Source organism: Phodopus roborovskii, unplaced genomic scaffold (assembly GCF_943737965.1).
Source record: "Phodopus roborovskii unplaced genomic scaffold, PHOROB, whole genome shotgun sequence".
Taxonomy (NCBI): domain Eukaryota; kingdom Metazoa; phylum Chordata; class Mammalia; order Rodentia; family Cricetidae; genus Phodopus; species Phodopus roborovskii.
In genome coordinates, this window is record NW_026125295.1 from 15,393,105 (window position 1) to 15,409,263 (window position 16,159).

Consider the following 16,159-nt stretch of genomic DNA (forward strand, 5'->3'; position numbering starts at 1 on the left):
GAGCCCAATACTACCAGTGTTCCTTTCCTGGGGCCTCAGTTTCCCCATCTGTACCCTGGACCATCTCCTAAGGACCCCTCCAGTGTAGGTTTTTTTTTAAATTTATGGATATTCCCTGACCCAGAAGGGAGAAAAGCAGGCCTGGTCACAGACAACAAGGTCTTACGAGCTCACAGCCAAAGGATGAGCGAAGCTGGGCAGGGTCTCGGTTACAGCCACAGCGGGAGGAACCAGTGGAGAGACATTCATCTGTGCCATGGAAAAGCTGGACAGTTCGACTCAAACTCGTTACGCAGACAGCTAAGTAAACAGCCCAAGAGGGCTGAAGAGATGGCTCAGCCGTTAAGAGCACTGGCTGATCTTCCAGAGGTCCTGAGTTCAATTCCCAGCAACCACATGGTGGTGGCTCACGACCACCTATAGAGAGATGTAATGCCCTCTTCTGGCATAAAGGTATACATGCATATGGCATTCATGCATAAAATAAATAAATCTTAAAAAGAAAGAAAACTGCCCGTTGGTTTGGTGCTAAAGGCAGGGGACCCTGAGAGGGCCCTGCACTTTCATCTGACGTGTGGGAGGGGCTGCGATCAATGGGGCTGGGGGGCTTGGGTTCTTCAGGGTTTCAGCTATACCCCTTCCCTGGAAGTTTTGTCACCCCAACACCAGTATTTCACGTCTTTCTGGTCGCTGAGAATATTTATTCAAAAACGGGGATTGAAAAAACTGTACAGAGAATCTGCTGCTGAGAACTGGGCCCCTGCCCCAGGCCACTCCCCCACTACGGGCAGAGCCCTGTTTGGGTTGCCCCCTGACAAGCCCAGCCAGTCTATTCCAGTCAAAAGGGTCTCAGTGGAAGCAGCAGGATCTGCAGGGGATGAAGAGAAGCTTGGCCCCAGCCACCCCTCACTCTCCTCCAATTCCCACTGGGGCAGTAGGCGGAAAGCCCAAAGGGGAGGAGGACATGAGTGGCCTCCCATGGCAGGGCACTAGGGAGACCCTGGCCATTCCTGGCATCCAAGCATAGGTCTGAAGGGGTGGAGCCCCTGCTCTGGGGCTGCCATAGCTCCTAGAACCCTGGGCCAGAACTGTCCCCTCTCTGAGGAGGAACTCCAAAGACCGGGCAGGGTAGGGGATGCATCCATGCGTCTGGCATTACTGGCGCTTGAGACCCCATTGGGGTGGAGTCTCCTTGGGCAGGAAGGATGTGGAGGCAGCCCCTGCCGGCGGTCCTGCCTGCCCCTGCCTGGGCCTCAGCTGGCCTCAGTAGGGGGAGAATTTCTGCCGTTCAGCTTTCTTGCTCCCATTGGCCGCTGCCATCTTGGCAGTGTAGGCCGCCAAGCCCGGCGGTGGCCCTGGGGAAGCAGGTGGTAGAGCCAAGAAGGGCACAGGCTTGAGGCCGATGAAGTTGGAGAGGGAGATGGCATAAGGTGTGCCCAGCAGGCCTGGGGGAGCTGTGGGCAGAGCCGTCAGGGGTGGCGAGAAAGGGGTGGGCAGGTCTGCGGGGGCTGAGCCAGGTGTCCCCCCAGAGGTAGACTTGGCCGTCTCTAGACTGGAGAGAGGGACACAGAGGGGAGGTGAAGGGAAAGGTGGGGGGGGGGGGAGACAGGGGCCATGAGGTTAGCCAAAAGATAGGAGAGGAGTAGGTCGGAGAACAACGGCACGGGCGGGTGTGTTTTGGGGGAGGATAGGAAAAGTACAAAGGTATGGAGGGCAGAAAACACAAGCAGATATAACCTGGGTTAAGAGGAAAAACAGGAAAGGCCAACAGCAGAGAGATAGGTCACGAGGGCCAGAGACAAGAGGAATAAATGAGGCAACATAAGTGGCTTAGGCAGAGTGCCACAGGGAAAGGAGAGGGAGGCAGACTGCCACAGGGAAAGGAGAGGGGCTGAGGAGCAGCAGGGGGCTGGTCCCCACCTGTGTTCACCCACAGCCCACCACCCCATGCTCACCAGGCAGTGATGAGGTACTGAGCCAGGGCGATGGAGACCGGTGAGCCAGTGATGGTCACATGCCGCTCGCCAGCACCCTCTGCTTGGTTTCCAATCTTAATATGTGCCCCTGACATCTGCCGGATCTCGCTGATCTTGCTGCCCTGGCGTCCGATCACACAGCCAATCAGCTAGGGGGAAGGCAGAATTTAACCCTGAGCAAGGTCTAGGCGCCTGGACCCCTTTGCCACCCTCTAGCCCCCACCTTCTGCTCACATCATTGGGAACCAGGAACTCCTGCGAGCTGGTCTGTGTGCTGGGATCCAGTCCTGGCAGAAGAAAAGGACTGAACGTGGCTTGTTCTTGTTTCCTATGGGCCTCCCATGTCCACTGCAAGGGGTGCACAGCCCCTCCCGCCTCCCTCCTCCCGTCTCCCATCTCCTGCCTCCCATCTCTCACCTCCAGCCTCCCACCTCCCGGCTCCTGCCTCCAATAGTCTCCTGTCTCCAGTAGTGTCCTGTCTCCCGCCTCCCATCTCCAGCCTCCAGTCTCCCACCTCCAAGTCTCCTGCCTCCCATCTCCCTCCTCCTGGCTCCTGCCTCCTGCCTCCCTGTCTCCCACCTCCCGGCTCCTGCCTCCAGTCTCCCACCTCCAGTAGTCTCCTGTCTCCTTTAGTGGGAAGTGCTTACCTGGCACCACACTGGGCGAGGCAAAGGGAACTGCATGGCCTGAGAGCTGCTGGAGCTTGGTGACCTGGGCCAGAGAAGAGGGTCAGAGGTTAGAGGGGGCAATTCAGAAAGGGGTGTCTCAGGCTGTGGGTCACTCACCTCCGCAGGGGCCACTGCTCCATACTGACCCTGGACAGAGAAACCCTGTAGGGACAAAGTGGTTGAAAAAGGAGCTGCTGTGACAGGTTGGGACAGTTTGGCCAGCTCCCTGTACCCTCCTCAGACCTCCCAATTCTCTATTCCACTCCATCTTCCACCTTGATCCCCCTTCTCCAGTAAGGCTTCTAGCCCTCCTGATGGTTCCCTCACCTGGTTGGCGGAGAGAAGGACAGTACCTAGGGAGAGGCTTGGATGATATGGGATAGTAGCTCCTTTGGGTGGGGACTGGAAGGCACAAATGGAGAAGCTTTGTCAAGATCAGGCCTTCCCAAGAACCCAATGGCCTTAAGGCATCCCCATGGCTCCCATGGAAAGGTATCCCAGAGTGCCCCAAGCTTATAATCAGTCCATGGCTATAGCTCTGCCTGCCCCAAGCCACCTGATGTTACAGCCATAAGACCTGGATGCTAACAAGCAACTGGGGCCCTCTCCTGCCCTTCCCCCAACCCCCCACCCCACCCCAGGAAGCACCTCCAGAATAACAGCACAGATCTGGCGCACACACAGGATGATGGCATCAGGTACCCCAGACACAGTGACAGCACGTTCTGTAGAATTGGGGAGCAGGTCTCCTGCCACCTGCACCTGGGCTCCCGTAGTCTACAATTAGAAAACAGGACCCGCTTCTGTGGACTCCAATAGTCAGGAGAACCTCCAGAGCTCTAGTCCCCTCTTCCATTGGTGGGTAGAAGACATACGGCCATGGGTAGCACACCCATGGGTGCTCTCTCTCTCTCTGCTCACCTCTCGGATCTCCTTGATTTTGGTGCCCGCCTTCCCAATCAGTGATCCACACTGGCTGGCAGGGATGACAAGGCGCAAGGTCACAGGAGGCCGGGAGACACTGCTACCGTTTGCAGGAGCAGCACAAAGGTCCTGGGGCAGAGCGACGAAGAGTCAGCCATGTTTGCCCCTCCCCTACTACTACTGAACAGGGATAAGGAGAGTACTTCCTCCCTAGACCTCCTCCAAGCGAACACGGCCTTGGACTTGACCTTCCCTCCCCCATAGCCACTATCTGGAGACAGGGTCGGGTTTCTCACAGGCAGCCACCCTCAGACTCCCACCCCGTTAGGCACGAACCTCATCCAGCTTGAAGGCAATCATGGAGACTGCATGGAAAACCGCAGCTGTAGACCCAGTGATGGTGGTGATCCGCTCAGGGCAGGAACCCTCCGAGATGGTTATCCTGGCACTGCTCTGCAGGTGTGAGACAGGCCCCGGGCAGCAGGCATCTTCCCCGCTGTGATGGCAGGGATCTGTCTACCTGCCCTGCTCACTAGGCCCCAGCCAATATCAGAGACTGGCATTCTTCTGGGCACTCAGTTATCCCAGGTGTAGTGACTCAGCGGAAAGGATGGCCCTCCTCCCTCCCCTCAACATCAGGACCCTGGGCTCCTCCCCTGACACCATCTTTACCTGCTCCCGGATTCGCTTTACAGTCTCTCCCTTCTGTGGGAGACAAAACCAAGATTCTTAAGTGGTCACCTCTTAACCAGGGCTGAGATTCAAGTTGAGAGGAATATACAGAGCAGAACTGGACACCTACCTTCCCGATGATGCTGCCCACTTCCTGCAGAGATAACAAGAGTGGACTCAGATGGGTATGAATGTGCCAGGCCCAGCTCCTCCTGTCACTCAGGCAGGGAAGAGACCAGACGTATGCCACTGCTGGCCTATGCCAGCCCCCACCCGCTCACCTTTCCATGCATCAGCATCCGCAGCGTGAGGGTGATGCTAAGCTCTGGCTCCTCCTCCAGCCCCGCATCTGAACTGCTCATTCTGTCAGGCGGGGCTGGGGCCACAGCGGCCTGGGAGTGTGTCCACGCTGTGGCTCAGCTGGCTCTGAACAGGACAGAAGAAAAGAGAGTCTGAGAGGAGCCCTGCTCTTACATGGGGACCTCAAAGAGAAGGGACATAGCATGCCTGGGCCTTGAGCTCTATTCCCTGACCAGTGTATTATTTGTGTGCACCTTCCTGACTGTGTAATCCTTGTCATTTAAGCCTTCTGGGCCTCAGTCACCCAACCTAGAAAATAATTACCAAATCCTACCCTCCAGTTTGTGAGAGTGAAAAAATGAGACAACCATGCGACAGATACCCATTTCCCTGACTGTCGTTCCCTTTTCCCCAAGGGTTAGGATGGCAGGGGCTTAGAGCTCAGTGTTGACTGACTGCCTAGAATATCTGCTGCCCTTGGCCTGAGCACATCGTGGGAGGAGAGGGAGTAGATGAGGAGGTCTGGATGGCTATGAGAAACCACAGGCCAGCTTCCTCCCTCACTTGGGAGGGAACAGCCCTGTAGATTGAGCCTTCACTGTGGAATCAAGGTGGAAAGTTTACTCTGGGCCAGGCATAGTAGCACATGCCTATAAACCCAGGATGCACCCAGACTAAGGCCCGAGGTTCTCATTCAAGGGTAGCCTGGGCTATGTAGTTTCAAAAGGAGAAAGAAAAGTTTACCTTAAGTATGAGATACCTGCTTACAGAGGCCAGGGCTGGCTGGCTGGAGAAGATGCTAGAGCCTGGTAAAGGTTTGGGGCAGCCCATGCACAGGAGGTAAGTGTGAAGACTAGCTGCATACCCCACCTAGAACACATGTCACTGGGGCTCAATCTCCACACACATTAGAGAGGAACTGTCTTCTTGGGACTGAGTAATGGGTAAGAGAAGGATTTGGTGGGCTGCAGGAATGTCAAGGCCATTAGCTGATGGAGCAAAGCCGAGCCTGAGATTAGCTACTGGGATTAGTTTAGCCGCCAACCCTCCCCACCCGACCCCTTTTCATGCCTCAACTTAATCCTGAACCTTAATCCCCCTCAGAAATCCTCCAGCAGCGGCTGTCTCCCACCAAGGCCCAGCCTTGGCGGTGAACTCATTGGGGACCAGAACTCAAGGAGGACAGACAATGGAATCAACTGGTGCCAACAGGGAGACTGGACCCAGACATTGCTAACCATAGGAATTCCTTCTGCCTAGAAGAGTGTTGGGACAAAGGATAAGTGGTCCCCAGTGGGAGTACTTTGGAGGATTCGGGACACCTTTGGGGGACATGAGGGTCAAGGTTTCACAGCTCTGCCCAAAGCCTTCTTCCAAATGTGTCATGCCAGCGAGAGTTTGGGTATGGAGTGGATTCCCAACCTGGCTTTCTCTTGATACCCGAGTGAACCACTGGAGCTAACGGCATTCTCCTTTCCTCCTTGCAACGGGGACAATCAGGATGACAACATTATTCCTATGTGCTTTTTTCTGGGTGTCCATTTCTTCCATTTGAGCTCTGCCATAGATGCGCCAGAGGGTGGAGACCAGCAGTAGATTCAGGGCCTGTGTTCTTTGGGCATCCTGGCCAGCCTCGCGCTGGCTGCCCTTGCTAGACATTCCCCTGGCTGCCTGCACTTCCCCCATCAAAGCGCCCGTGATGACGTGCATAGTTTCTGACTCCCTGGACAGCCAAGCCTGGGAGCCCCTTAGAACAGGAGCCAAAGCTGCCACCTTCTCCTTATGTCCCCTGGGCTCAGTTCAGAGCCAGGCTGGAGAGGGTGCTCAGACAGGCCAGTGACGGGAGCAGATGACTTTGTTCCACAGAAGGGGAACCTAATGCACAGAGGGTCTGTACCCTGCCCAAGGTCATGGGAAGAAGGGATATAAAGGGAAGAATGGGGAACTGGACCAGGTTCCATCTGGTCCATTTGTAACTGTCCCAGTCTTTTAGTTCTTTTCTGAAGTGGGATTTAGACTTCTGTGGCATATGGATGTTTGGAAAATTCTGTTTAGAAAACACTGATGGCTTATCTGGGGCCAGGGAATCTTAACCTTCAGAATGCTGTGGACTCAGACTGGATGATAAACCGTGGGAGCTCTGAAAGCAGCCTCCCTATCATCTCTTCTTGTGACCCCAGGAAAAATGGACTGTGGGCAGAACTGTTAATCTTGCTATGAAGATACCTAGGTCTGCAGCAGAGATCCACTGCCCCAAATTCAATGGGTGACCTTGGCTTAGCTCTTCCCTGGCCTGGATCTGGATTTACCCACCTGCACTGTTTGGGGAGTCCTGGTAAGGGAGAGTTGCTCATATCTATGTGACCCTGTGACCCTGTTCTGAGAGACCCTTGAGTTTTTCCTATCTTTTGGAAAGAATAAGCCTCCTGGCCCTCCTCCAGACCTTTCTCCCAGAGGAGAAAGTAGCCCCACTGGCATCACCAGATGCCCCGCTTCTACTGGAGTTTTAAGGAGTATCTTGCTGCTTCTTCAGTCTGGGGGGCCCTAGGTCTCTGCTGGGCCACCCACGTGGCAGCCACACATCATGCCACACTGACCTCCAGCTCACCTCTGAGGGTGCCCAGCCCCCTCTGGTCAGCAGAGCTCCCTGGCAGAACATCCCACTCTCAGACCAATCCTCTGACCTCGGGCCTTCCTTCTGGCTTCCCAGGCCCCCTCCCCAGACCAAGTGCCTACTCCTGAACCTGGCTTCCTGCCACTCAGGATGGAGGGGTTATGTGTGTGTGTGTGTGGGGGGGTGACAGCTGTGTAAGCGATGGTGGCTGCCCCCTTCCTGCCCCTCCCCCCCAGCTGTCTCTCTCCCATGACAGCTGCCCAATCAAAGGGCCGGGGGCTTAGCCAGTTCCCCCCCCCTCCACATGCAGGGATCAAGTGTCCTCCCTGGCTTTGTTCTAGTGCAAGAACAATCCAGGGGAGGGGAGGGGAGGGCTCCTAGGGCCAGTTGAACCAAGTAGGCTGGCCCGCCCCTTGGGGGATTCCCTCTGTTCCACTGCCCAGTATGTCTGGACCACTAGAGCCTGTGGACCCACCTGGGCTACAGAAGGTTGGGAGAATCCAGTCTCCAACTTCAACCCACATCTCATGCCCACTTTAGCACTCCTAAGCAGTCTCCTTTGATACTTACTCCAAAAACACTCTGGCCACACCCGATGATGCTGGGGAATGGTTAAGCATCAGGCATGGCAGGGTGTGGCAGGAAGGTGGCCACTGGGCTTTGAGGAGGGGACTGACAACCTTGAGAGCTCCTGACTCCCTTGTCCATCCCCTACTCTGTGGCATGCTCACCCTTGCTGATTAGCCTGGTCTCCACAGACCTACCTACCCAGCATCCTTAGACCCACAGGCCTAGCCTCTGCCTTTCCGCTCCCAGGATAGCCAATAGCTAACCATCACTAGTTTGGAGGGAGGATACAGCGGGGGGAGGGGGGGATTGAACATGGACACAGAAACTAGGGGAGCATTTGCAGGCTCCGGTTTCTTGATTCAAGTCTGACTGGTAACGTGCCAGGGAAGAGGAACATAGAAGGGTTAGAAGCTGATAAACTGGAAGATAGCAGAAATGCTATCCCCCACTCCTTAGAGCTGCCCAAGAGTCTTCACAGCCGAAGGAAACCAAGGCAGGCTCAGGCCCGGCTCAGTGCTACTGTCTAACCAAGGTGAAAAAAACTCTCTTAATTGCCATTCTCCATGCTGAAGGCTGTGTGCTCACTCTGCTGTCTAACCATCATCCACGAATCCCCAGGCGCCAGGGGATAAAACCTGACCTCTACGGTCCAGCCCCTACCAACTTCTCTTGTCGCATCACGTCTCTCATACATACCAGGCCACAAAATATTTCTAAACCCTCCAGGCTGCAGACAGAGCCTTTGTCTGGCTGCAATTCTGGCTTGAAATACTCATCCCCTTCTCTATCTGGCAAAATTCTTCTGGAATGCCTCCTCCTCCATGAAGCCTTCCAACCTTTCAATTCAGATGAAATTCTTCTGGTCTCTGTGCTTCCCAAAGACATGGCTACAAGTCAAAGGAGGCCCAGTGGGCACTTCTGAGCCTATCTTTTTGCTATAGAAGAACGGGAAATTTGAGACAGGACCTGGCCCTGGGAAGGGGAGTGGGGGATTGGGGCTCACAGGTCTTGGTAACATTAGAGACCATTACACCCCAGAGTCTTGGGGCTGTAAGCACATGGGCAGAATCAGGACATGCCTGGTCAAAATTCCAAGTTCCGGCTCAGCATCCTAGCCTGTTCCTGTTTGCCAGGCCTAGGGGCTCCCTGGGCATGTTGCTGAAGTGAGGAATTTGAGAGTTATGAGAAACCAGAGTGGGTCCCTTAGCAGGAAGAGGAGCTTGTAGAAATGCTGTAGTGTGAGACAGGTTTCACAGCATCAAGGTGGGCTCAGCCAATCACAACTAGAAAAGCCTCACCAATCGAGAAAGGAACCTGAGGCCTAGGGAAGGGGGTTGTTTAGAGGACTCGCACAGGTGGTGACAGGCAAGCAGAACTCATGGGTCCACCTGTACCTCTCAGAGCCCTTTCCTTCAAGAGCTAGGGAACGGTGATGCGGGCTGCGGAAGAGCGGTGATGAGGGTAGGAGGGTGGACAGAGCCTGTCTGGGCACACAGGGTGGGGCAGGCTAGCCTCTCTGCGGCCTGGGCCTGCCAGGGTGTGTGGGCCGCCTGCTCCCAGCCCCCCACCCTGAGCATGCAAAGAGAACAATCCCCTTGTGTTTGGGCAGCCTGAGCCTGCATGCTGATGAAGGCTAGGGGTGGGGGCAGGGATAGGGGTGCTTTGAAAGTTGAGGGGGTTCCAAGACACTGAGGGACAATATCCTCAAATGGAGAAACAATAGCCCCCCCCAGGTGCTGGCACTGAGGCCAGCAGGGTGACCCCACTGAACAGCGAAAGCCAGAGATCAACTCCTGACCAATGCCTGGGGTCTAAGAGCTCTTTACAGGGGAAAGAAGGGCCCCTGGAGACACATGCCTTGTTGGTCCAGCAAGAAGGTAACCGTCCTGGGCTTGATGCGGACCCACAGCCACACATTCTGAGAGAAGGGATGAACCAAGGAACATCCCCTTGAAGACCATTCCCTTGGGTGCCAGGGTGGGGCGGGGCCCTGGGTGCCACAGGTCTCAAGATGGCGGGCCTGGTTTAGGAGAGTGAGGAGGTGGGCACCTCCCTCTCCTGGTCGGGCATGCATGAGAGCCAGGTTGAAGTAAGTGGCAGAGCCCCTTCATCCCCACCCCACCACAGTACCCAGGCCAAGAAGCTAGGTCAGAGCTGGAGATGAAGAAGCCACAGGGCATGAGGGACCAATTTGTGCTCCCAACCATCATCTCCATCCCCCCCTTGGCCTGGAAGTCCGTGTCTGGCCCCTCCAAGGACTGCAGAGAATGGGAAGGGGTGTGTGCGAGCCAGGAGCTGCAGAGAACGGCTGATGAGAAAAGAGACCAAGTAGAACCCGAACGTGGGGCATGAGGTCCAGAACTAAGACCAAGCTCAAAGGACAGAAACAGCGAATAGGATGGGAGCCTCAAACCTGGTACCTAAGGTCCAAGAAACCCCTCCCTGAAGTGGGGTGTTCCCCTGGCAAACCAACGCCCCCACCTGTGCAGGCCTCAGCCGTATTGGACAGGGACCGTGTTCCTCGCAGTCCCCCCCCAGGACCGCGGTCGGTGCACACAGAAGCGGATTCCCTGCCCCCCCCGCGAACCCCCAAACTTCATGGCCCCCGCCCGGCCCGCGCCTTACCTCGCTGGGGCTGTGCTGCGGTGGCGGCAACGGCGGCGCGGCGGCTGGGCCGCTCAGTCCCACATTGTCCCCGGGAAAGGCGGCCGCTCACAACTGCGAGTGACATCAGCTGCGAACAATGAGGGGTTTGACAGGCGCGGAGCCCGGCCGGCCCGGAGCCCGGCTCCGCGCCCCCCCACCCCCACCCCCCGGCCCGCCTGGCCCGGCCCCGCCCCGCCCCCTCCCCGGATCCGATTACAGCGCGGCGGGCCCGCCCCAGCAGCCCCAGTGCCGCAGCCGCCCGCCCCGCCCCGCCCCGCCCCGCCCCGCCCCGCCCCGCGCCGTCCGGCGTCCCGAGCGGCCGCCGCTTCCGGGAGGGAGCGAGCGATCGACCCTTCCTCTGCGGCTCACCAGGGCTCGGCATCCTCCCAATGTGGCTCTCGTTGGGCCCGTCCTTCCCGCCCAGCGCTTCTGTCGAGCTCCCCGCAGCCTTCATCTCAGCCCGGGCCGCGCCTCCCAGCTTCTGTCCCACGGCCCCACACCCAGCCCCGGCTCTCGCTTCTTCGCCATCCTTCACTCCCGGGTCCAAACCAACCAGACAGGCCACCTTCGGCTTCCGCACCGCCCGGCCTTAGTCCGCCCAGGACAGGTTACCCGACCAGCTGGAGGAGGGGCCTGAGAGCGGTGTGGCCCTTAAGCACCCTGTCCCGTGATCCCCCAAGTCTACTGCCAAATTCCTTTTGGAGCTAGGGTTATAAGGGACGAAGCGCCATTAAATCCTTTACTAGGAAAGGGATAGGAGTGTGTGTATGTGTGGGGGAGGGGGTGATACTGAGCCTGCCCCTCCCCCATCTCAGAGCCGATATTCAACCCCTTTCCGTAATCGGCTCATGCTGGTCTCACTGACCTCCACCTCCCCACTAAGCTGAATCTCTTGGCACCTGTGTGTGTGTGGGTGTGGGTGGGGAGGGGAATCCAATCTCCCTTTCCCTCCATCTGGCCTAGTGGACAAAGGGCAGGGGGACCATCTGGTCCCGCCAAAGTGGGGGAGGAGCCCACAGTGGCAGTCCCCAGGGGGGAGGGGGAGGGGCGGCGCTCCAGAGACAGGAGAAGCACGTGAGGTCTAATTGCATCACTTTATTCCAGAGACCTCCACAGTCAGTCTCTCCATCTCACCCCCAAACCTCATAGCAGGAAACAGGCTTGGCTGAGAAGATTCAGGCTTGATGACCTGGGGAGGTGTGCAGCCCCCCCCCAGAAAGAAGGGGGAAAGATTAACGGGTATATTTGAAAGTCAGAGGGGTGTACCTCCCCTTCTGAGGAAGCAATTCTGATCAGGGACCAATTGCAACGTGTAGGTGAGAGAAATCTAGGGCTGACCACATCCTTATCCTGGCAAGTGGGTCTTTTACAAAGACTGGCTCATAAAGAGGCCCCACCTTCTTTCACAGGGAATTGCACGTGTACATGTGCAAGCATATGATGCAAAGCTGTGTAAGAATGTGGGTATCATTCCAGTCATGTGCACCCATGTGCTGCTCCCAAGGGAAGGGCTGTTTGGGTGTGGGATGAATCTAAACAAGCATTCAGACATGTATGTTATCTGTGGCCTAAGAGGAGAAGGGGGGTGCAGGGAAGGTCTGGCATGCAGAGCAGCTGAAGAAGGAGGTAGAGGGAGAGGAAAGTAAGGCAGTGAAAGCCAAGCAAGGAAGCCTATAGGAGAAGCTCACGGATTACCCACAATCAGATTCCTCCCCTTGAATCCGAGGCTTTTTCCACTTGATTTTAGCTCCTTGATCTGATCTGTCGCTGCAAGAGAAAAGCAGAAATGACAGGAACTCGGACAGATGTATAGAGAGACCTGTTGCAGGTGAGGTTCAAACCAGAGACCAGAAGACAGAGGGAGATCTCAGAGCAGGCAGACTGTCACCCGCTTCAGCAGGACTGAGTCTCATGCTAGCCCCTGCAGGAAATCCAGCAAGCCCGCGTGCCATTCATCAGGCTTGTCCAGGTAGCAAGGATGCCCCGCCCCTTCCATGACCAGCACTTTGTGGTTGGGCAGCTGCTTCAGGTGTTGAAAGCTGGAGAAACCCATGGGGTCCTGATCTCCATATACAATCAGAGCTGGGGTCTGGGAGAAAGGAAAGGAGGACAGAATCAAGGGGCTTGATTCTAAAGGCCATCTTCAACCCTCACCACTTCAGTCTCTACCTGCCCTCTGAGGAGAGAGAAGCTGATTCAATGGGTGGGGACCTCAATTTGCACCTTCCCCAATACACGGTTTTATACAGGGTTTGGCATAGTAATCTACCAAGTCAACCAAAAGGAGTTAGGTGGTCAGATCTCCCCAGAAACCATGCCACTGGTTGGGCAGCTTCCAGTTGAGGAAGGCCCAGGGGGGGACCCCACCTTGCTCCTGACATGCCACCTCAGCTTCACACACACACACAAGGTACCTTAGCACTGGCATAGTCAGCAGCATTGATTTTGTCTGTGCAGATGGGAGCCACTGGTACATAGCCCCGGAGTTGGGACCCGGGGGCCACGAGGAAGGGCAGTGCATACATGCCACTTAATGATGGACTGATCACAACTGGGGGTCCCAGCTCCAAGGCGTCCACCACAGCTGCTAGGAAGCTGCTAGGAGCCAGTTCCCCAACAGGAGCAGGGGCTGCTGCTTCCTTGGACCGCCCAAGACCTGCAGGGGATTCGGGTGTAGGAGAGACAAGGGCAATGAATGGGAAGGGTCCCTTCTCTCAGTGGGTCCTTCTGTGCCCAGGCTCATGTAACACCAGTGGACTGGACTCATTCACACCCACAGCCCAGTTATTACATTTGTGGCAAAAATGAGGCATTTCTTTCCTTGTTTGCATTCATACTAACAGTGCCCTGAAAAGAACTAAGCTCTGGAGTCAGGGATAGGTCTAAGTCCCAGTTCTCCATTTACTATAAAGATGACCACAGGTTAGGCCTCTCAGCCCTCAACAGCTGCCCAGTCTTCCCTCTCTGTTTAAAAGGGATGAGGAATGCCCCTGCCGTTTAAACATGAACACTGTTTAAAAGGCACCTAGCTCTTACCTGACACCAGATAGCATTCTGGAGGGTCATACCTGAGGGAAGTACTTCTGCACTGGGACCTACCAGCCAGTCCGAGACTTAACAATAGCTGTGGACCTTCGCCCTGAAGCTCAGCCCAACCCACTGTTGGAAGCAAGCCTGGCCAGGGTGGAAATCTGCCCTTGATACCTGAAACCATATCAGCTCTGGCCCGTGAGGGGATTAGATCCAGTCAGATAGGCTATGCCTCCAATTTCTCACTAGACACTAAGATGGGTGGGGCTTGGTGATCCAGGATAGGACAGACAACCTGGAAGCAGTTCCCACCTCCTGCAGTGTACAAGGACTCTGCTCGCAAATAGGCGACCAGGTACTTAGCCATCCGTCAGGCCCTGCCATGCTTCCCAAGACTCTGGAAGACCTACTGTTAATCCTTCCACCAGGCTGTGGATAAGCCTCTGTCAAGGTACTTTACTTCCAATCATCTGAGCACCCATTACTACCCCTCAAGCACTAGCTAATACATTCACACCAACAACCTCCCTGTGTTCACTAGGGACAGTCGCCGGCAGGAGTGTGGTACCTACCACTATGCATGACGGAAGTGAAGCCCAGAGACACTGAGACACAGGCTCAGAAACAGTGAAAAACAGCTGAGCAGTGTATGGACCCTACTAGAGCAAGACTAGACAAGTTCAAAGTTCAAATGCACTATGTACCGAACTGTCAAGCTCAGGGCTCTGCCTGGCTAAACCCTTCCAGTCCTCTGTCCTCAAGTCTTCCCCAACCTTGGCCCAGAAGCCCACTCAGAAGTACCTGGTAGGTCAATGGCCACAGCCCTGTAGCCAGCCTTGGCCAGCCTATTCAGAGTACCCAGGTTCTGCCAGGTCTCAGAGGAGTAGCGGATACCATGCAACAGCAGCACAGAGAACCGAGCAGCCTGCCCGTTGCCAGGCCGAGCCTCTCTGAAGAAGAGCCGCTGGCCCTGCACCTGGACGGTGCCCTCATGCTGATCCACACTGGCCATGCTCGGTGGTGGTGTGCCTGCAGTTCAAAGCCAGGCTGATGAGAACACCCTGCCCGAGGGAGCAGGGACTAACAGGTCCCTAGGATCTGAATTCAGGTCAGAAAAAGCAGGTGATATTTCTGCCTCTTCTACTCAGTTGTGTGATGTTGGGCTTCGACCGGCTTAACTGAAATATGGCAGAATTAGGAATGTCACTTAAGAATTTAAGAAAAACTGTCAGGGAGGGGTGGTGCATGCCTTTAATTCCCAGCACTGGGGAGGCAGAGGCAGGTGGATCTCTGTAAATTCCAAGCCAGCCTGGTCTACCTTTTTCCAGGACAGGCTCCAAAAGCTACAGAGAAACACTTTCCAAAAATAAGTAAGTAAATAAATAAATAAATAAAATAGGTTTGACAGATACATGCCCGGCACAAAGTAAGTGCTCAGTCAAGGATAAACACTGTCTTGACTGGCCTCGTTTAACCCAGCACTATCATTTAGTGGGTGAACTGGCGATACAGGCAAGAGTGAGACCAGTTTGTTTGGGATGAAGGCCCATTTTCCAGAGGCAGGAACACATGTCCCAGTCGGCAAGAATTTTGGTATTCCTGACTGCCAGGGACGCGGGGTGCTCAGAGCGCTGGCTGCTGGAGCCCAACTGGTTGACGCAGAAGTCACCCGCGCTCTGTTCAAGGTGCCCAACAATTCCGGATCCCTGGGTGTGTCTGAAGGAAGCATTGGAAAGAGGGACAGTCCAGAGAGAGGTGACCTGGAGAGCCGAGATGAGAAGACTTGGGGCAGGTGGGTTCTGAGTGGAGACTCAGAAAGAGTGGAGAGTGCAGAATGGTACCTGGAGATTTGCGTGGTCTTCAGCAGGAGAATGGCGAGTGCTGTTGGCGGGTGGGGAGAAAAGTAGGAAAGGGACCGGGCAGGGGGTGGGGACAGGCCTGGGCGTTCCCGGGCGCCCTCTTTTGGTCACAAACTACCACAAATTACACCTTAACCCTTCATTCTCCGACCTAGTCTATTTCCTCAAACACACCCCAACCCCATGTGCCCCAAGAGCCAGGCTGAAGATCTTGAAACCCTCAGCTATCTGTCCCACACGGAAGTGGCCTGCCTTGAAGGAGAAAGCTATTTCTGGTATCCCTGCTGTCCGCCCCCCTAAACCGCCCTCACCCCGAGTCAGGACAGTCCAGGGACGAGCTGTGCACCTGTCACGAAGCGGGCAGCCTACATATCAGCCTGTAAGGAAGGCTCCGTCAAAGTTCAGCCAGGTGGCATGGTAGTCTTTTCTGAACCTATAGAATGGGTCTGGTTAATGCCAACCTTGGCAGAGTACCAACAAGTAGTGAACTTTTTGCTCCCTTCATGATCTCCCTGCCCCGGGGCCTGGTTGAGCAGAGGCCTGAACCTGGGGCAGACCAGACTTACACTCAGTAAGTGTACTGAGCAGACCCAGAACTCAGAGGCCCTGCTCCCACGGCTCTGATCCGGCAGGGGAATGGGGCGAGGGAAGAAAGTGCCTGGAGCGGCTACATAACAATAACATCATCTGGTATTTCCACTAGAAGACCTCGGTGCCAGGAGGCCTTTGGTGTTCCGAGGCTTGACCTATCCTTAAGTCCTATGACACCCCCATGCGGTGGGTCTTTTCCTAAACCCCATTTTGCAAACAAAACGATAAAAAGTGAAGAACCGGTGGCTCTCCACAAGCTCTCAGGCCTTAGGCCAATAACAATTCCGAAAATCTGGGCCGCTAGGGGCG

General features: G+C 55.6%; 2 protein-coding genes across 4 annotated transcripts in view; both read right to left on the reverse strand.

Moving 5' to 3' along the window:
- Positions 1-680: 680 nt before the first annotated feature.
- Pcbp4 (poly(rC) binding protein 4) lies at positions 681-10,880 on the reverse strand. 2 transcript variants are annotated; one of them, XM_051205408.1, is made up of 14 exons: positions 10,740-10,880; positions 10,350-10,458; positions 4,522-4,666; positions 4,371-4,394; positions 4,241-4,273; positions 3,905-4,021; positions 3,566-3,697; positions 3,293-3,421; positions 2,972-3,046; positions 2,762-2,806; positions 2,624-2,687; positions 2,211-2,263; positions 1,956-2,125; positions 681-1,552 (listed from the first exon to the last, which is right to left on the reverse strand). In XM_051205408.1, the coding sequence occupies exons 3-14, from the start codon at positions 4,600-4,602 to the stop codon at positions 1,264-1,266; spliced, it is 1,212 nt and encodes a 403-aa protein (XP_051061365.1). In that variant the 5' UTR covers positions 4,603-4,666; positions 10,350-10,458; positions 10,740-10,880; the 3' UTR covers positions 681-1,263. The 2 variants fall into 2 exon arrangements, with proteins under 2 accessions (XP_051061365.1, XP_051061372.1); XM_051205415.1 differs by lacking the exon at positions 10,740-10,880 and having other exon boundaries at positions 681-1,355; positions 10,350-10,534.
- Positions 10,881-11,445: 565 nt separating this feature from the next.
- Positions 11,446-16,159, reverse strand: part of Abhd14b (abhydrolase domain containing 14B) — a 154,140-nt gene continuing 149,426 nt past the window's right edge. Inside the window, exons 1-4 of one of the 2 annotated variants that reach the window (XM_051205534.1) lie at positions 15,242-15,303; positions 14,202-14,429; positions 12,785-13,026; positions 11,446-12,459 (exon numbers count right to left, since the gene is read on the reverse strand). In XM_051205534.1, the coding sequence (XP_051061491.1) occupies positions 12,280-12,459; positions 12,785-13,026; positions 14,202-14,412 (633 nt within the window). In that variant the 5' untranslated portion in view covers positions 14,413-14,429; positions 15,242-15,303 and the 3' untranslated portion in view covers positions 11,446-12,279. Of the gene's footprint in view, positions 12,460-12,784; positions 13,027-14,201; positions 14,430-15,241; positions 15,304-16,159 lie in introns of those variants that run through there. The other variant, XM_051205542.1, reaches the window with a different exon arrangement.